The sequence below is a fragment of the Trichechus manatus genome, unplaced genomic scaffold (assembly GCF_000243295.1).
Source record: "Trichechus manatus latirostris isolate Lorelei unplaced genomic scaffold, TriManLat1.0 scaffold00054, whole genome shotgun sequence".
Lineage (NCBI taxonomy): Eukaryota > Metazoa > Chordata > Mammalia > Sirenia > Trichechidae > Trichechus > Trichechus manatus.
In genome coordinates, this window is record NW_004443990.1 from 15,526,696 (window position 1) to 15,546,957 (window position 20,262).

The 20,262-nt window shown below is 50.7% G+C and overlaps 1 protein-coding gene across 1 annotated transcript in view; it reads left to right on the plus strand.

Moving 5' to 3' along the window:
• Positions 1–19,358, plus strand: part of LASP1 (LIM and SH3 protein 1) — a 38,816-nt gene extending 19,458 nt beyond the window's left edge. The window contains exons 4-7 of the mRNA XM_004378015.3: positions 5,821–5,928; positions 16,924–17,080; positions 17,523–17,626; positions 18,932–19,358. Coding sequence (XP_004378072.1) covers positions 5,821–5,928; positions 16,924–17,080; positions 17,523–17,626; positions 18,932–19,105 — 543 coding nt within the window. The 3' untranslated portion in view covers positions 19,106–19,358. The remainder of the gene's footprint in view (positions 1–5,820; positions 5,929–16,923; positions 17,081–17,522; positions 17,627–18,931) is intronic.
• Positions 19,359–20,262: the final 904 nt, after the last annotated feature.

Below are 20,262 nucleotides of genomic sequence, written 5' to 3' on the forward strand. Positions count from 1 at the left end.
TGGGTAGCCCAGCTGGCAGGGAGAGGGGCCAGAGACAGCGGGAGCCTGGTCTGCACAGGCTCGATTCTGGCCCAGCACTAGCCAGGCCCTGTCACTCTGCACTCCGCATCCTGTGAGAAGCCTGCTGAGGCCAGAGGCGGAGTGGGTGGTGTTCCCAGGGCAGGAAGGCCAGAGCATCGTGGGGCAGCCCGTACTTACCCTGTAGCTTGAGATGGGCAGTCAAGACCCCGAGTGGTGGGAGCCACAGCAGAGGGACCTGGAGGAAGAGATACTGGAAGAAGACAGCGGGTGTTTGGAAAAGATGTGGGTCCAGAAGCGTGGCACACGTGCAGGCAGAGGCAAGGGACAAACACACACACCCTACTCTCAGGAGGAGAAATTCAAATCCGGCTGTTGGCTGGGATCTTAATTCCGTCAGCCTTTGTCAGTCCCACAAAAGCATGGCTGCAGCTCTTTTTGCCCCTGGAACCCAAACCCAAAGGGGCAGGGCCTGTAGGGGAAGCACCTCTGCCATGCCCCCTGCCCAGGGATGAGGAGCAGGGAGGGGGCAGACAGGACATGCCTTCGCAGGGGCCACTTCTGCTCTCACACAGGGCAAGGAGACACCACACACAGGGTCTGAAGGCTCCTCTGCCCCACCTGTGCCCTTGCTTCCCAGGGGACTGGCCTGCTGTTCACCCCTGGGGCTCCCGGGCTGCTAGGCTTCAGTCCCTTGGGCCGACTGGGGAAATCGAAAGAGTGGCAGCCACTCTTTCTTAGGTACTTGTGGAGGGCCAGGCCCTGCATATACACCTGACCTCGTTTAATCCTCACAACCAGCTTATGAAGAAGGGACTCTTACTATCTCCATTGTACAGATAGGGAAACTGAGGTTAAGAGAGGCTCTACCACTTGCCCAGAGCCCAGTGGCGGGCTGATTTCAAACCCAGTCTTATTCTTAACAGCTCTGCAGTCTGCTGCATCATACAGCCCTGTGTTCTCAATCTGCAGGATGTGCCAGCATCACCAACAGGTTTGGGAGAAGGACTTGCTAGAATGCAGATTCCTAGGCCCTACCCGAAGGGCTTCTGGTTGGCAGCTCTGAGTGAGACCCAGGAATCTGCATTTTGACATGCTCCCCTGGTGATTCTAATGCAAGCTTTTTATTCCCAGGCAGCACTTTGACAGACTTGGAGCTGGGCTGGTGGGTGGAAAGGGGGACAGGCAGGAGCAGACAGATCCTGCTCATCCTGTTTATGTTCTGAGGGGTGTGAGCTACGAGAGTTAGGGCTTTGCATTGAGGGCATAGCCCTCATGCCCTGAAGTTCTGGTCTTTGGGGGTTAGGGACAGGTGTAGGGACAGGTGGCCAATTGGGGGCTGGCTGGGGTAGGCAGAAGGTGGAGGGGGAAGGGCCCTGGCCTCTTTGCAGGTCTGGTTCTGACCCCCTTCTAGCTCCTAAGAGCTGTGTGATTGGGCTCAGCTGCTTGCCTCTCTAGGCCATAGTTCTTTTTCTCAGGAGTAATAACGGAGACAGCAAGCCCCAGCTGCTTAGAGGTCAGGGGCTGGGCCTCATGCTCTGAGGCTGGGAAGGGCTGAGCTGGCCTGGCTGGGGGTGGTGACAGGTTCTGGTTCCTGTGGCCGCTGAGGGGGCAGGGCTGGCTAGAGCTGCCTGTGGCTGGCGGGAAGGGAAGTGGAAGGCTCTTCTGCCAGTCCTGGCCCACCCCACTCACCAGGGTGTCAGCTGGTCTGCTTCCAGGGCCCCCTTCCTGGGGCCTTCCTTGATGTGTCTCAGCCCTTCTCTGGCTCTGGGAAGCTACCTGTGCAGTTTCAACTTTTATTTGTTTTCTGGTCTCTATATTGGTCCCCGAAGTGGCACTTTGGGTGTCTGGGACACCCGGAGCCTCCCCTACAGGGGATGTAACCACAGAGCTGTCCAGAAATGACCCTCTGGGTGGCCCTGCCCAGGCCTGGCTGAGGCAGGGCGCTGGCAGCTGGGTCCCAGCTCTCCACTTCCCACCCCCAGTACCATGCTGAGTAGAAGCAGCAGCTTTGGGGTAGGACTGAGTTGGGGGTGTCTTTGTGACCCCCTGAGCCCAGGCACAGCTGTGAGGGAGTATCCCTCATCTTCATGGTGCTGTCCTGGAGGGTGGAGGAGAGTGCAGTGAGAGCCCCTTTGGTGCATTGGGCCCTCTCCTCTTTCTCCCCGCATGGCTCCTGTGACCTGCAGGGACACAGCACATTAGTTAAGATTGTGGACGCCTGCCTGAGCCAGCTGGCCTAAGGTTGCATTGAGGATCTGTTACCACTAACTGTATGACCTTCGGCAAGTTATTTAACCTCTCTGTGCCTCAGTTCCTTCATCTGTAAAATGGGGATAATATTGCCTCTCTCAAAAGGTTGTTGTGAGGATACAAGTATAGTTAAGCATTTGGGAGAAGAGTCCCTGGCAGGGAGTAAGCACTCAATAAATGTTTGCGATTATTATTCTCCTGGAAAGGAGAGAAAATGGAGCTTGGTGGGGAATGGATACAATGTCCTTTTGACTGTTGCTTCCAGCCCTGGTTTTTTTCATTCGCTCTCCACATTTGGGTGACTGTTGATTTCTTTTTTGTTAGAAGGGGTGGGTTACATAGTATGCAGTCCCAGCACATAGTAGGCACTAGGAAGTGGAAATTGCTACTGTTGTATTTTGCTTAATAAATGTTTTTTAGGCAATGATCTTTCCTTTTATGTTGGGTCAGCGTAAGACAGTCATTTAAGCAACTAATCATGCTGCCTTGTTTTTGGAGATTATTTGTCTGCATTAATTCATTCATCATTCATTCCACAAACATGTATTCATGCCTACTGTGTGCTGGGATAAGTGATGAGCAGGCAGATCTGGGGTGGGTAATGACATAAACCTCCATATGGAAAGTAGAGTGATTTCGTGGGCAGCAGTTGCTTGACCTATTGCAGGGAGCACTGGGCTGGGCGACGGGAACCTTGGACATTTGTCTTGGCCCTGCCTCTAACTGGTCAGATGACCTTGGGCAGGTCTCTTCCCTCTACAGGGACCCCCATCCCCTCTTGCTGAGCCATCCCAGGCAATGAGGGCAAACACTCCCTCTTGGGCAATGAGGAGCCCTGATGGAGGGCACTGGGCAGGGCCCTCCCTGCACCTCTGGCTCACACCCTTTAACTTTACCACTCCCACCAGCACCTAAAGGCCACTCAGAGCATCCTTGTTTTGATTCTCCATAGTCAGGGCCTGGAAGTACTTAAAAATGGTTCTATCCTCTAGAGCTGAGAGGGCATTTAGAGATCAAATAGCTAGCCCCCTCAGGGGGATTGGCCCAGAGAAGAAGGGGATTGACTTGTCCAGGGACACACAGCAAAGTGGTGCCGAGCCCAGGCCTCCTCCTTTCTCAGCCCCACTCTGCCCAGCCCCACCCTCTGGGCCTCCAGAACCAGGAGTGAAATGTATTATCCTTCCCCAGCAGGGAGGGGGAGGCACTTCCTGAGCCTGGGAACCAGTTGATGTCATTGCAGTGTCGCCATGGCAATTATTCCCCGGATTAGGGGCCTGACCCTTGTGAAGCTGGAAAGTAGAGGAAAGAGTGGGGACTGGCATGAGCCCAGTACTTTAATGTTGATGAAGCACTTTCACACTCCCCCTTAGCAGTGTTCACTGAGCCCCACTGTGCACCCCATGGTGCACTTGCTGCTCTGGAGCCATTGTCTATAATCTGCATCGTGGCTTGGAATGACTAGTATTATGATTCCCATTTTATGGATGTGGAAACTGAGGCTCAAGAGGTTAAGTCACTTGCTCAAGGTTACTCAGCAAATGGGAGACTGAGCCTGTGTGAGTACCAGCTCTGTCTGGCTCTGTGCCCACACTTGGTGACAGGAGGGCTCCCCACATTCCTGACAACCTTTTTACAGATGAAGAACCTGAGCCAGAGGCCTTGGAATCAGGACTTCTTTATCTGGAGCACCATTTTCCTGACTGGAGCCTTCCCTTCCCTGAGGACCCCTAGCTCCCTATTAAAAGTCACTGTGCTGATGCACAGCTTTCTGGAAGGGCTGATGCTGGGCAGGTTCTTGGCCTTTGGGTGGGTTGGGTCCTGTATCCACTTTGTTCTAGTCTGATGGGAACCAGCACATTCAGGCCTTTCAGGTCCCGCAACTCCCCCAGCCTCTTCTGGAACGTTTTAGGAAGAAGAACCCCACAGATGGGTGAGCTGGGGCCCTGGGGCTGTGCAGAGGAACTGGCAGGTGTGGCCTTGGCAGTATATGTCTGACGTTAGGGGTGCAGCTCAGCACGGTGGCTGGTTGACTGCATGCCCAGGAGCCGCCTGGGCTCGTCATCCTGGAAACTCCCAAGGGCCCAGGCCTCATGTGCTGGGCTGACCTGCCTTCCAGGACAGTGCATCCCCCACGGAGGAAATCCAGGCAGCTGGGGGTGGGGGAAGTCTGCAACAGCTGGCTGCAGAGGTAGACAGTGAATCTCTGGAAGCCAAGAAACAGTTCCTGTCCCATGGGCCTCTCCTGGCCTCTATTCTGTTCTTCAAAACCCCCAGAGGAGGACAAGCTATTTCTTACATTTTAATTCCTTTGGTATCAGGGAAGTCCTCTCTGTTATCTGCCTTGAGTCCCACTAGTACTTGGGTTTTCCATGAAAATTCTCAGAAGAGGAGGGCAGTGGGTGGAGTAGTTGGTTCCTCTCTGGAGCTTGGAATCTTGTTCTGAAGTGCTGTCTGTCCCCCACCAGCTGCCTCCCCTCCTGTGGTGGTGGCCTCAGAAGCCAGCCTGGCAGGCTCCAGGAAGCCGCCGGAGCCTGTCAAAGGCTCATTGATTGGGTTTTCCCTGTGGCTGTCTTAGCGCCCTCCTCTCTGGATGCCAACTTTGTCCCTTGGCACAGCCTTTACTCAGCTGGTCTCAAAACCTCCCCCGGGCTCCCAGTGGGTAGGACCCCCTCCTGGCTATGGTGAGGGCCGGGCAGTCCTAGGAGTGCTGGGAAGAGCCTTCCTATAGCTTTCAGGCAGGGTGGGCTAGTGGTGAAGGGTCAGAGTCAGGCTGGTGAGGGTTGCATCCTGGTGGCTCTGGGCATTTGCTACTAAGCCATGTGATCTTGGATAGGGGACTTTGCCTCTCTGTGCCTCAGTTTCTTTATCTGTAAAATGGGGCTAATAACAGTAATACTAAGACTTAAATGAGATAATTCAGGCACTTGGCACTGTGCCTACCACTCAGAATGCACTTACTAAATATTGTTGCTGCTGTTAGCTGCCATTGAGTCAACCCCCAACTCGTGGCGACCCCATACACAAGGGAACGAAATGCTACCCGGTCCTGCGCCATCCCCAAGATCGGTTGCAGACTGGACCATTGTGATCCATAGGGTTTTCATTGGCTGATTTTTGGAAGTAGATCTTCAGGCCTTTCTTCCTAGTCCATCTTACTCTGGAAGCTCTGCTGAAACCTGTTCAGCGTCATGGCAACACGCAAGTCTCCACTGACAGATGGGTGGTGGCTGTGCATGAGGTGCACTGGCCGGGAATCAAACCCGGGTCTCCTACATGGAAGACAAGAATTCTACCACCGCACGACCACTGCCCCATGAGTAAATATTAGCGGGCTATTATTATTAGTCTAATGCATTGTTGCTAAGGCTTCACTTTTGAGTTGGGGGGTGGGTATTACTACAGAGTGGATTTCTGGTCAGGATCTTGCTCCTGGCTCCCTGCCCCCATTTCTTGGCTGGTTGCTGCCTCGGAGGTGGCCTTGGGCTGAGGCCCTTTCTGCTCCCCCTGGCCTGACTCCAATCCCTCTTCCTTACTCCTTGGATCCTCCAGGTGCGCTACAAGGAAGAGTTTGAGAAGAACAAAGGCAAAGGCTTCAGCGTGGTGGCAGACACACCTGAACTCCAGAGAATCAAGAAGACCCAGGACCAGATCAGTAATGTAAGCTCCCTGCCCTTGAGGTACTCACACTGACCCATCACCCTCTCTGCTTCTCCCCTCCCTGCCAGCCTGGCAGACATGATTGGGGCCAATTCTCTTTGCTGCCCCTGCCCTCTTGGGCGGGCTTTGCTGGCTGCTCCTTGAGCAGAGGAGAGGGAAAGGTTTGGAGTTTCCAGACACCTTTCCTCTGTGTGCCATTAGACTCCCTCTCACTGCCCCCTCAGCCCACAGGGTATGTCCTCCTTGAAGGGAATGGGTTTTTGTGGGGGTATGTAGGAGGGCCTGTGTGTGAAATCAGCCCCCACGCTCTCTGAAGCTGTTTTTTCCCTGGATATGGTGGGTGTCAGGGTGCAGGCTGGATGTTTCATCTTAGCACAAAGGTCAAAACTGGGTATGGGTGCGGGGAGGGGCCAGCCTCCTCCTTGTCTGCTCTGGGTGCTGACATTGCAGTCATTTCCGCCCTCCCTCGACCTCCTCCCCCACCCTGGCTTGCTCTTCCTTCCTGTGTAAAAACCCCAGCCTGCATTGCCCGCTGCCCCTCACCCCCTGGCCTGGGCCCTCCTGGGCCTGGGACAGTCAGCAGGGCCTGACTGCAGCTGGGGTGGAAGTGGAGAGTGGGCGCTGTGACAGTCCCCAGGATTGTACACCCTCCGTGGCACCTGTGACTAGAGAGCAGGCCTTGGTTTCCTGCTTGGCAGAGCCACAGACCAGCAGCCCATGTGGCCTCGGGCTTGTGGGGCAGGGTGCTGCTGTGAGCAGGGAACAGAGGGCAATGCCTTGTCCACAGGGCCTGGGGGCAGAGTGGCAGGGTGCGCCCAGCCAGCCTGGGCTAGGAGGCCCTCCACAACGAAGGATTGGGCAAGTAGTTGTCTTCACAACTAACAGAAGGGGAGTCTGTAATAGGAGAAGATTGGCAAGTTGCCCAGTATCACTCTGTGTTGGGGGGCTGGAGATGGAGGCTGGGCGAGAGCCCCAGGCTTCAACTAGCCCCCGGCATCCACCCGCAGTCTCCACAGCCCTCTGTATCCCTCTGCCAAGCCTCCTTGGTAAGGTGCTCCTTTTAGAGGGTGGCTGGACCATGCTTACAGTAGACCTCAACAGTGGGTCAGGTGGATTTCTGAAGCTCGGAGCAACCAGGCAGACAGCAGACCAGCCATGCTTACGACCGTGGCTTTCAAACTTTATTTGACTGCAACCTACAGTAAGAAATACATTTTACATTGTGACCTGCCAAACAGGCATGCATTTATTTAGAGAGAAAACAGAGTCAAAAGTTTCACGAAAGAGTACTTACTACATGGAGGGCTTTTCAGATATTTTCTCTTTTATTTGTAAAGATGCTGGTTGCAGAGCTCCGAAGTGAGTTTTGCAATTTGGTTGTTGACCTGCAGTTTGAAATAAGGAGCCTGAGGAAGTGAAGTGCTTCACTTAGGCTAGGAGGGCATACCTTGGAGGTCTCTCGTCCCTCTTCCTCCCAAAAATCCTGTCACATTTATAAAGGCCTCTTTATAAATCAGGGTCTGGTAAGGGCCTGGCCTCACACCCTAGACCTCCCCCACCAGAGTAATACAAAAGGTGAGTCTTAGAGCTATCACCACGGCTAAGAAAGAGGGATGTTGTTGTTGTTAGTTGCTATCGAGTTGACTCCGACTCATGGCCACCCCATCCGTGTGTGCAGAGGGTTTTCAAGGCTGTGACTTTTTGGAAGTAGATCAACAGGCCTGTCTTCCCGGGTGCCTCTGGGTGGGTTTGAACTGCCAACCCCTTGGTTAGTAGTCACCACCCAGGGACTCCTAGAGACTAGAGGACGGGCTAGCTTTGAGTAATGGCGAAAACCTGGAATGGCTCACAAAGCTGGAATCTGGATTTTCTTCAGCCAGCGGCTTTTCTTTGTGAAGACTCTTGTCTTTTATTGTTGACATTCGCCCCCATTCTACAGGTCTGCAACTTCTACCCTCCAACACACTCATTCATGCTTCCAGCCTGTGAGTTACCAGACCTGGGGGGTGGAGGGTTGGACTGACAAGCCCAGTCATCTCTCCCTGCCTTTCTGGAAAGCTTCCAGAAAACTCCATACCCAGCCTATTCTATCTGCTCTTCTTCCCTCTACCCCCTAGCTGTCGGAGGTTTTAACTTTTAAAGTCTGTCTGAGAGCCCTGGTCACAAAGCTCTGGCCAAGACTTCCACACCTAGAGAGATAACCATGTTATTGTTAACCGCAGGGATGCAATTAGCTGATGGTCCTCCTCTGATCTGAGGTGGGGGAGGTGACTTGAACCTGACCTAGGAGCTGCTTTGCAGCTTTAGCTGGGCCCTGGAAGGTGTGACCACAAGGCTGGAAGAGTTGGTTTTACTAAATGCAGTTAGAGTCTCTCAAATGCAGGTCTCCCAACAACTCTAGCAGAATCACTTGGGGAGTTTATTGAAAATGCAGAGTCCCGGATTCCTCTCCCCTAGGCTGCTTGAATTAGCATCTCTGGAAGCGGGGCCCAGGAACCAACATTTAAAACTCACTCCCTGGCTTACATTGGCACTCACTCACTGAAGTCCAAAAATGCTTCGCCAACCCCTAAGTCAGTGCCAGACCTGACCATGTCTCAGAACCCCCAGGGAACTTTAAGCCATACTTAGAACAATTGCTAAGTTGTCCCAGCTTCCAAAAGAGTTTTGGGAAAGGTGGTGTTTAGAGCCACACCTTTCGTTTTGTATCCAAAATAGTGTTTCTGTATATAGCTTGTCACTCATTTCCCAGATTGGCACCAAATAACTCCTGGCTGTTTCCAAAGGTCAGACCATCTTGCAAAGAGATGAAGCTTTGCTTCCCTGGAGGAATATGCTACAGACTAGAGGTTTTACCAGTGAAAGCATTAAAAAAAAAAAACAAACAAACCAGGAAGTGTCTGGTCTCCCTAGGTGGTGTGTGCTTTGGACTTGTATGATGTCAGTCCTGCTAAGAGGCAAGATGGCAGGTGGAAGAGACTGCAAGGGCAGGAATCCCACCTTCTGTGGCTCGACTGCTGGGCAGATCTCACTGACCCTTAGTTTCCCCATATGAGGATAATAGGCTCTGCCTTGAAAGTTGGTTGCAAGGAAAATGTCCAGTGCTTGGCATATGATGAATGTTGTCAGTCTAGTTATTATTAGTTTAAAGGCAGACCTGTCTGCTTTCTACATCATGGCTAAAGAAAGGACATGGAGTGAAGTTTGGCCATTGTCCAGTACAGAAAACATGTGAAAAATTTTGAAGAAAGATGCCAGTAAGTTATATATATTTGTGGTAAGTAATTGTGTCTTCATTAAAGACATCTATAGAATTGGGAGGCCTATGCTCGAAGTTATGGGATGTAAGTTTATACATTGGGAATCCTAGTCTTTGGTTGTGAGCTCTCATGGCTTAAATGGATTGGAAACTTGAGTTGCTGGAGCCTCTTTAAGGAGCCACTAGTGAGAGAGGTTCAGCACTCCCTTCAGGCAGAGGAGCTCGATTTTATTTAGTTACATGTTGTTTTTTATATACAATTTTTGTTTTTTAACTTTTACTTTCTTTTGTGAAATATAGCACACATACAGTTAAACACTTGCATTCACCATGCAGGTCAAGAAATAGAACATTACTGTACCCCTGTCAAAATACAGTTTTCAAGGAAACTAGAATACTGGAAATGGAACAACCAGAATGCAATTAAAGGGAATGCTGACACATTGTGAAAAATGTAACTAATATCATTGAATAATCTGTATAGAAATTATCAAATAGGAACCTAATTTGCTGTGTTAGCTTTCACTGAAAACAATAAAATATTATTGCAGCAGTGACTGGTGGAGGTATCTAACCTCCTCTAATTTCACAAGGGGGAAGGAGAATCAAGAGCAACAGCCCAAGGCTGATTCCTATAAGGCAGAGGTCAGACATGCCTCCCCTCTCTGCCATCTTTACCGGTTTTGACACCAACCGTCCCTCCCATGGCAGTCTCTACAGCAGAGTTTGATAATTCATTGCAATGGCCACACAGAACTCACAGACCATACTCACAGTTATGGGTTTATTAGGGAAGTAACAGGTTATAGTTCAAGTTCAGGAACACTCAGGGTACAATTCTTCCATCAGAACAGCTTGTTTCCAGCTGTGCCTGCAGGCATGCCTCTCACCAGCCCTTTGGCCTCTGCTCTGCACAGGCAAGTGTTACAAAGCTCTTAACTCAGCCGACAAATGCCCAGAGGCACCCCACTCCGTCAATAAGCCTCTGCCCAAAAGTGCTCAGCTCTAGCTCCTTGGGTCAGCAAACCTAGCTCCACCAAGTGCCCGGAGGCACCCTACTCCGCCAGCAAGCCTCCTGCCCGAAGGCGCTCAGTCTTCTTGCTCCTGGCCCACCGTGGTGTCTCCTGCTGGTCTCTTCCTGCCACTGCTTCTCGCTGTCTTCATTGTTACAGCCCTCTGTCTCTCTCTCTCTCTCAGCTCTTCTTGATGGTGGTGAGATCTTCTCGCCTCTGGGATGGCTTATTTTAAGCCTAGTGGGATGGCAGAACTGACCAATCCCTTTGTTAGGGTTCCATAGACCTTATTTGCATGGTGGCACCCAAGTGATTGTGATTGGGTGAGTTACAAGACCATGATGAGAAAGCCCACAAAAAAGTGATCCATCGCACTGCAATTATTTAAAAAGAAAAAAATACCTAGGTTTCAAAGATTTAAAAACATAACACTCATTAGTAGTTACCACAGGTGGATTGAGGGAAGAGGGTACTCACTGGTTAGGGGACACTGAGCTTCTGTTAAGGGTGATGGGAAAATTTAGAAACAGATAATGGTAATGGTTGAACATGATAAACATGACTAATGTACTGAATTGTACACATGAAGAATGTTGTCAAGGAAACGATTTGTTACATATGTATTTACAACAATAAAACAACACTAATCTAGTGAGCATTTATATTTAACTTAATGAGGGAACCAGCTGGAGGAGTACACCTAGATAATGAGAGGCAGAGGTAGATGCCTAGTCAGCAAAAGAAAGTTCTGGATATGATTAAATACAGAACTGGTTAATGTCCTACAGAGCATTGAAACCATAAGCTCTGAAGATATCTTTTCTACAGGTAGAAATTAGTTACATCAGTCAGTCAAAAATAATTAGCAGCTTGTATTTTACAAGTTGAGTCCCTGGTTGGTGCAAATGATTAACGTGCTGGTCTGCTAACCAAGAAGTTGGCAGTTTGAGTCTACCCAGAGGCACCTCGGAAGAAAGGCCTGATGATCCACTTCCACAAAATCAAGAACTGAAGACCCTGTGGAGTACAATTTTATTCTGACACACATAGGATCGCCATGAGTTGGACTGACTTGACAGCAACTATTTTTTTATTCTGCAAGTTAGATTCTATCTTCAGAGTGTGGACCTAATCAATAGTTAAATATTTGAGTCAAACAAAGTTCATTCCACCGGAGTCAAATGGCCTGTAGGAAGGCTTGTTAGACAATCCTTTAGTTTGACTTTGAAAACATGTACTTTTGTTTATAGTTTTAATACCTAAGTATGCATCCCTAAGCACTATATAGTTTTGTTTTTCTTGATTTTGAACATGTAACATGTATTCTTTTGTGTCTGGCTTGTTTTTTGCAATATTGGGTTTAAAGGTTGGTCTATGTTTTTGCACGTAGCTGTAGTTCACTCTTTTTTGTAGCTATATAGTATTCCATTGTATGATTATACCGTGTTTTATTGATTCTTTTGTTAATGAACATCTGGGTTGTACCCAGGCTGATATGGACAACCTCATATACCATATTTTTACACAAATAACGCACGCCTTCTACGTTTGCCAACCATGCCCTCCCTGCCTGCCCCCGTGAGGTATTTTCATAAGCGCCATTATGCCAATTTTTTTTTAGCATAGCATGCTTACAAAAATACCTCTGTGTGGGAGGGTGCAGTTGACAAACAAATGTAGAAGGCACACATTATTTGCATAAAAATACAATATGTGTCCTAGTGCTTATGTGGAGTAGAATTGCTGTATCTTACAGTGTACATTCCTTCAACTTTACCAGATAATGCTGAACTAATAATCTCCAAAGAGGCTATACTGGTTTACCCTCCCACCACTATTGCTTCACATCCTCAAACTTGTTAATTTTAGCTATTTTGATCGTGCATCTGGTATCCCATTATGGTATTGATTTGCATTTTTCTGATTACTAATGAAGTTGAGCACAGATTTAAGTTTGTTTTAAAAATAAAATATTGTTAGTCTCTAATAGGGAGCAGTATTGCGCGGTGGTTGAGAACTAAGGACCTGATGTTAGAACTGGATTCTGATGTAACCGCCACTTACCCACCTCTTGAGCCTTGGCTTCCCCATCTGTAAATGGGGATAATAATGATGTGTTGCTCCTGGACTGGCTGAGAAGAGGAAATGAGTATAAGCAATATCAGGGCACAAAATAGGCCCCTGGCAAATGGAAGATATTGTTATAAAAAACAGATCGTGGCTAGTGAGTTGATTATTCCATTCAAAGCCTGATGTTCCCTTGTTAGCTGTGATGTCGAATCATGTGGGCAGCAACGTGTGGAGAGTCAGACCTTTGTTTTCCACCACAACCAGGAGAGCAGGGCATTCAGAGCAGCAGCTAGCAGAGAAAATGCGGTTTCTCTAGCTTTGGAATGGACCCTCACCTAGCTGTCCTAGAGTTCCAGCTAGCTAGGGGCCTGGCTGGGTGAGGACCTTCAGGGTCTGCTCCTCCCATCTGTGGGTCCCCAGACCCACATGCACTTGGGTCTCATGGGCACAGTTAGATTATGGTATCTTCCACGGAGGTCCGGGACTGTTGATAAGCCGAGGCTCTTCTTCATTTCTGGGCTTGTTGCCCCTCATTCAAGGCTCTTAGAAGATCAGAACTTTACCGAGCTTAGAGCAGGGATCAGCCAGGCCCTTGCAGTCTGGAAAATATTTCTTTACCTTTTGGATGTGCTAACACCCCCTAATGTGCCTGTTTGCTTAATAGGCCATTAGGTTGACCAGCAAAATAATAACACATTTCCACATTTACTGGGGAGGGGAGGGTGAGGAAGTTGAGAGTATTGACATTTTACCCAGGTGGGCTCAGGTAGAAGGGACCGTTAGCTCACGCCTGTCAGTCCTTTGATCCTCCTACTCTGCCTCTCCTGGGTTCACATGCCCAGCGTTCTCCTCTCTCAAATTAGGTTGATTTTATGATTATCATCCCTTTTGAGAGTAAAAGGGGGTGCTCTTAATATTTATTCTAGAACAACAGGCATGAACTGGGGCCTGTCTGGCTGTAACTTTGTCTCTGTGTTACAATCCTCAGCTGTTGAGTAATGAAACCTCTACCTGGGAAGTATTTAACTTCTGAGCCTCATTTTCCTCTTCTGTAAAATGGGAATTAAAGTGTGCATGTCTGACTTATTTTTTAGGGGATTATTGTCAGGATCAAGGGAGAGAATATTATTATTTTCGTAACAGGTGGTGTGTGCATCAGTGGGTGTGTTTCCTTTGCACTCAGGTTACTGCTAGCTCAGTCCGCCTGGGTCATCTGGCCCTAATTTTATATATTTACCCTTCCACGCATAGTGACTTTTTAAGGAGCGAGATCGATTCCACCAGCCACTTGTGGAGATACATGTGTGTCCACACTTGCTTTCAGCTCTAGAGTTTGCTTAGGTTCCTAGAGCTGGTCAGGACCCTCAAGACCATGTGGGAGCAGATGGTACGTACCATGGCCATTTTTATGGATGAAGAAACTGAGGCCCAGAGGGAGAAGGGACTCTCATCCAAGGTCATATGAGTCAGGCGAAGGGCTCAGATCTGAGGGATGAGGCATATGAGTTGGGGGTCAGGGGGAGGGGGGTGCAGCCCATGATTAAGGACTGAGTCTGCAGGATGCTGATGGGGGGTAGAACCAGGCCTTGGGTCCTTAGCTGGCCTGTGCCCTTGGCACAGAGGAGGAGCTGGGGCCCAGACATGCCCTCTTCCCCAGGGCTCCCTGTTACCCCATCACTAGTGCAGATACCCAAAAAAAGGGCTGTCCCCCCAGGTAAGGAGTCCTGGTAGCACAGTGGTTAAAGCAATCGACTACTAACTGAAAGGTCGGCAGTTCAAAACCACTAGCAGCTCCGCAGGAGATAGATGTGGCAGTCTGCTTCCATAGAGATTTACAGCCTCAGAAACCCTATGGGGTTGCTGTTGCTGTGTGTCGGAATGTGGGTTGTTTCTTTTTTTTTTGGGGGTCACCCAGGGTTGCTGGGCCCCAGCATCAGGATACCTGTCCCTCCATCCCTCAGGGCTCAGTGCAGTCCTCCACCCACCTCCACATGAGCACCTTCCTCCCTGGTCACCAGCTTCAGTGGTCAGGCCCCTTTTCATTAACAGAAAATAAACAACGGGAAGCTGACCTGTCCCACCCCGAGGACAAAAGTCAGAAGGATAGGTTGCCTTCTGAGCTAAGAAGTGACAAAGATAGGCCTCAGTAGGTGCCCCTTCCCTGATCGCCTCCCCTCCCCCACTGCCAGTGGACAGGAGGACACTAGGAGTGGGGCTGGGGAGTCACCTTTTGCCCTTATCTTAAGGACCTGAGAGCAGGACATTGGCCCTGTGTCTGTGAGAACTCCACCCCTGGTGCCCTTCTCAGTGGGAGCAGGAGTTGGCACAGGTGGGTCTTCAGTCTGGCCAGGACTGACTAGCTCTGCCTTGGAATTAGGCTCTCCTGGAGGTCTTTTGCCATTTGAGGGTGGGTCCCTGCTTGGTCATGAAGAGAAAGAGCAGGGACAGGTGGGGGCTGGTCTTGATCCAGACTCTTAAGAGAAACACTCTCTGCCTCCAGTCCAGACCCCTCCCTAACGCAATCCTGGGCTTTGCAGCTGCCCTGCCTGTCCTCTCAGCCCAAGTAAATAATGGTCATTTAGCAAGCAGAAGCAAAACGATTCAGGTGTTCCTGATCCAGCGGGGGCCTGTACCTCCAGCCCAGCTATTCATGATCAAGCCCTGCCTGGCCCAGTGTTAACTCCTGCCCTCCTTGCACAGTGAATACCAAGGAAGACAGAAGGCAGCACAGAATGTGTGGGGAGTGGATGGCCAAGGGGTCTGCCCTGAGATGGACAGCACTGGGTCAGGCTGTGGCCAGGGGCCTCAGGGGCACAGGGTCACTAGTTCCTTTGGCTCTCTGCTCTCAGAAGGCTTTGCCCCTCCTCCTTTTCCTATCCCTTTCCATCCCTTTTTCTACTGGAAGAGTCACAGGGCAGGATCTTGGTGACAGGAAATGAGAAGGGAGGTTCCAATCAAGTGGCCTGAGGGCTGGAGGGGATTCAGGGCCTGGGCCTGCCTGCAACAGGACTGATTTCTCTCTGTCCTGCTTTTCAACTTTCCTCTGGGCAGGGGGGAGGGGGAACTATTCTACCTGTCACTCTTTGTTCCACTTCCTCTCCAACCCCTGCAGCCAGCCCAACACACCCACACCACAGAGCCTCAAACTGTGGCCCTTCCTTAGTACGTTTCCTTGGTTGCTCCCCCAGCGCCCACTCCCCACACACAGTTTCCTCTCTGAAAAGTGAAGAGAGAATCGACCCCACCAGGGGTCTTCAAAGTGGGGTATGGGCAACATCTCCCACTGAAGGTGCAGGAAGAAAACCTCAGAACTCCTGATTCTGGCTCTTTTTCATCTCATCCTTTTTTTTTAATTCATATTTTTTGTGTAAATTTTACCATACACATTCCATATTTGTAAAGTGATACATATATGTAATTTATAGCATTTACATAATTTTGGGGATTGTGCTAAGAAATAAATTTACCAACAGGAGTATGCAGGCAAATGGATCGGCAAACTTTTTCTGTGAAGGGCCAGATAATAAATGTTTTAGGCTTTGTAGGCCATACGGTCTCTGCTGCAAGTACAGTCATACTCGCTTAATGGGCACGATAAGGAAATAGGATGGTATGTGATTCGGATGTTGTGCAAACACCATATTATATGCTTAGCAAAGCCATATGGGATACTGTAGTGTACCTGGGAGCGCAATCGCTTTGTATACAAGAGACATGAGACTCGTGTGTTGCGCGCGGGAAGCTGTTGTGTTCACTACGTCCTGTCCCCTGATCAGGATGTCTGAACTCTGTCATAACCTTATGGGACCATGGACATACATGCGGTCGGACACTGCGGGAACGGGTGTTAGATGACTCATGATTGTACTCGGCTTTGCTGTTGCAGGACGAAAGTAGCCATAGGTAATAGGTGAATGAATGAGTGTGGCTGTGTTCCAATAAAACTTTGCTTATAGACACTGAAATTTGAATTTCTTAGAAATTTCACTTGTCACAAAATATTCTTTTGATTTGTTTTTCCTCAAACATTTAAAAATATAGACGCTAGTGTTAGCTCATGGACCTTATGCAAAGAGGCAGTGAACAGATTTGGCTCATGGACCATAGTTTGCTGACCTCTGCTCTAGACCACTGGTTCTCAAACTTGGGCCTGCTTCACACGCACCGAGGAAGCTTTTCAATAATGCGTATTCCATAACCCCAGCCCTGATTCTATAGAGTCTGTGGAAGCCCTGGAACCTGCATTGTAACAAGCAACCCAGGCAGTTCAGAAAGAATTGGTCCAAAGATAAAGAAACCCAGCTCTATAGAGTCTCCAGGGTTCTGGTTTGTTTAATTCGGCCAGCCCCTGCCAAGTGCCTGGGGTGTGCAGTGCCGTGGGAGGCCAAGGACTGGACCTGGGAATCAGAAAGATAGGCTCCTTCACCACCTTCCAGGAGCTGCCGCCCAGTGGGGGACACTGGCCATATATATATCACAGCACTGTCCTATGGGCTTTGGGAATAGGTGTGAGGCTCTAAATTCAGCAAGCTCTGTCTTCCCAACTACCCCCTCAGGGAGTCTCTCCCATCCCAGGGTCTTGAGCAGTGACAGGAGGGGCACTTACGTTGGTTTGCTTTGGGATCCTTCACCCAGCACCTTCTGCTCCTGTAGATAAAATACCACGAGGAGTTTGAGAAGAGCCGCATGGGCCCCAGTGGGGGCGAGGGCATGGAGCCGGAGCGCAGGGATTCCCAGGATAGCAGCAGCTACCGGCGGCCCCAGGAGCATCAGCAGCAGCCGCCGCACCACATCTCGACCAGCGCCCCAGGTGAGGGCCAGCCTGTGGGGGCAGACAGGTGGGAGGGAGGTTGGAGAGAAGCCCTGTCTACACACAGGTGGACCACTGCTTCTGAATCCCCAGGTGCCATCCCACCAAGGGTGTGAGAACTGAGGTCAGGCCTGTGCTGGGGCGAGGGGAGCAGAAAGGCAGGCCCCCAGTGTGATGGGGGCACACAGCCCCACCTGGGAGGTCCTTGTGTGCTGGGGACATAGTCCCTGCTGGAGAATCCACAGCACATGCAAATTTGCACACATAGACATAAGCCTTCGAGAAGTGGAGGTTGAGCAAGGGTGGTAGACCACAGGTTGAGGGGGGTAGGATGAGGCTTGCAAGGTGTAGTTTGCCTCAGGGGGAAATATGTGATGTGGGCTTCATGGAGGGAGGGATTGACAGGACAGTTTCTGAGGCCCTGTCTCCACCTGTCTTCCAGTTTACCAGCAGCCCCAGCAACAGCAGATGGCCCAGTCCTACAGTGGCTACAAGGAGCCTGCAGCCCCGTTCTCCGTACAGCGCAGCGCCCCAGGCGGTGGCGGGGTGAGTAGCCATCTTGGAGGTGGGGAGAGATCCTAGAGGTCAGAGGTGGTAGGCCTCAGGGAGGCCTCGTGGACATAGCCTGTGGATTTTCCTTAGAAACCCCACGCAGGAGGCCTGGCTTCTCCTGACCTTTGACCTAGGTGCCTGTTGTCCATTTGCTGGTAATGGGGATCTCAGCCCATTGAGCTGAGAGGAAGTGTGATGCAGTGGTCAAGGCCCTGGTCTGGGATTGAAGCCCTGAGTTCTGGCCTGGGGTATACCTTGAGCAAGTCAAGTGACATCTCTGTTTCTCATCTATAAGATGAGGCCTTTGGATTCAGAGACCCTCCCTTCCCAGGTCCCAGCAGTGGGGTTGGGGAGTGGGGGCAGATTGGGGAGGTTCCTGGGGGGCTTGCCCCGCTGCCTCACCCCACACAGATCCCAGGGCCTGACTTGGGGGCCACAAAGGCTAAGCTGAACCCAGAGACAAGTCAATGCCAAACCAGTGAAGGTCAGGGAATGTTAGACTCAGATGCCCACCTCCGAGACAACTGGTGGATTCCATGTGCACTTACTGGACATTTCCTAGAGCTGGAAATGGGTTTTTTAGTTTTGAGGTTTGGAAGGTAGAACCTGTTAGACACCTGTTGTGTCACCTGGAGATTTTTCTCCCAAGAAAAGGTCTTTGTTCTGACTTGGGAGAGAAGCTAGATTCACCACAGCTTCAAAAACAAAATGCTGGTGTTTATAATAATAAAAACAATGGTTTATAGGGCATTCCATCTTTTAAAAATATTTCCCTGGCGTCGTGTCCATTGAACCTGACTGCATTGGTGTTTGGGAGATGGGACAGAACTGACTGTAACCTCAGCACCTATCTTGTACCTGGCCCATGTTGTTGCTGAGTGCCATCGAGTCGATTCTGACTCATAGTGACCCTATATGACAGGGTAGAAGTGCCCATAGTGTTTCCTAGGCTGTTATTTTTATGAGAACAGATTGCCAGGTGTTTTTTTCTCGCGGAGCTGCTGGTGGGTTTGAATGTTTGAACCATCAACCTTTCAGTTAGCAGCCAAGCTCTTAACTATTGTGTTACCAGGGCTCCTTGGCTCCTTCATAGCAGATGCTAAATACATTGTCAAAAGTGTGCTTATTCTTAGAAAGTGAGACACTTGGAGGTTAAGTAACCTAAGAAAATTTGTGGCAAAGCCCAGCCCTAGTCTCCCAACTCTTGGCTCACTGCTTATCCAGGGCTCTACCGGGGGTCCCAGAGTGGCAGAAAGAAATGGCTCCATGGCGCTGGGCTGACTGTGCTCCCTCCCCCAGAAGCGGTACCGCGCCTTATATGACTACAGCGCAGCTGATGAGGACGAGGTCTCCTTCCAGGATGGGGACACCATCGTCAACGTGCAGCAGATCGATGACGGCTGGATGTACGGGACCGTGGAGCGCACCGGCGACACGGGCATGCTGCCAGCCAACTACGTGGAGGCCATCTGAGCCTGGCTGGCCCCTGCCCCACCCTCTGTCTTCAGTGCATTCCACAGCATCGCATCCATCCTGAGGCGGCTGTCCGTCTGTCCGCCCCTCAGGAGTCTCTGTTATTTTAAATCTGCAACAGCTTGTTTCTTCCCGCCCTCCCCCCAACCCCAGCTTCTTTTGCCAACCGAAGCCTTGTTCTGCCGCTCCTGCAGGCACCTTCCTCTGGCCGGTTTTCCCCTTGACCAACTTCTGGGTTTTCCTCTCGGGATGGAACAGGTGTGGGCTTCTCTGGAGAGCGCGTGGCCTGCAGGGCTGGGCTGGAATAGGGGGCAGGCCTCAGAGGCCTTTTCTATTTTCTGCCCCCTTAGACCCTCCTGCCCACCCCCTCACACACCTAAACATTCCAGGACTCTGGTGAGCCCCAGGATCCCCAGGGGGAGGGGCTCCACACATTTCGGGAAGTGGAACCCCACCCCCTTGCCTCTGGGATGGGGACGGGGGACTGCTGTTGTGTAGGGACCAGTGCGATGGGCTTTACTTACCTCTCTGCTTCTCAAAGGTGGGGCTGCTGGCTCACCAGTGGGTCTCCCTCACCGCCGTCTCCCTCTCTGAAGGGCAACAAAAGGAGGGTAAAGTTCTTGTGTTGGGGTTAAGCACCCCGCTCCCCGTTGGGTTTAAGCATCCCGCTCCCCACATGTGTTCCTTCACATACTGTGATTTTTGCCTTCCTACCCACGCAAGCCTGGTGTAGGTGAAAAGCTCTCTGGGAAGCATGGCTTGGGTCAAGTTCTTGCCTTTCTTAATTTTAGGGACAGCTGTGATGAAGGAGGAGAACAGGGTGTTCTCTCCTGCAGCCCTTTTTCCTCCCTCCTACCCTCAATCTCTAGGGACCCTTGCTTGTTTCCTTGACAGAAGCCCATAGTCCTGAAGGGTGGGGCAAGGAAGACTTGGGGCCTCTCTGCCCATGCCATCTCCAGCTCCCTATGATCAGGGTTAGATGGACTGCTCCTCCCTGCTCCTCATGGGAAGATGGCCAGAGCCTTCCATAGCCTTCTGTCTTGGCCCAAAGCCAAATGGACTTGGCGCTATGCAAAGCCAGCAGGAACCTGTGTGTCTCCAGGACCTCATATGTGGGGAGGAAGGATCGTGTGTGCCTGTAGGTGTCTGTGAAAGGT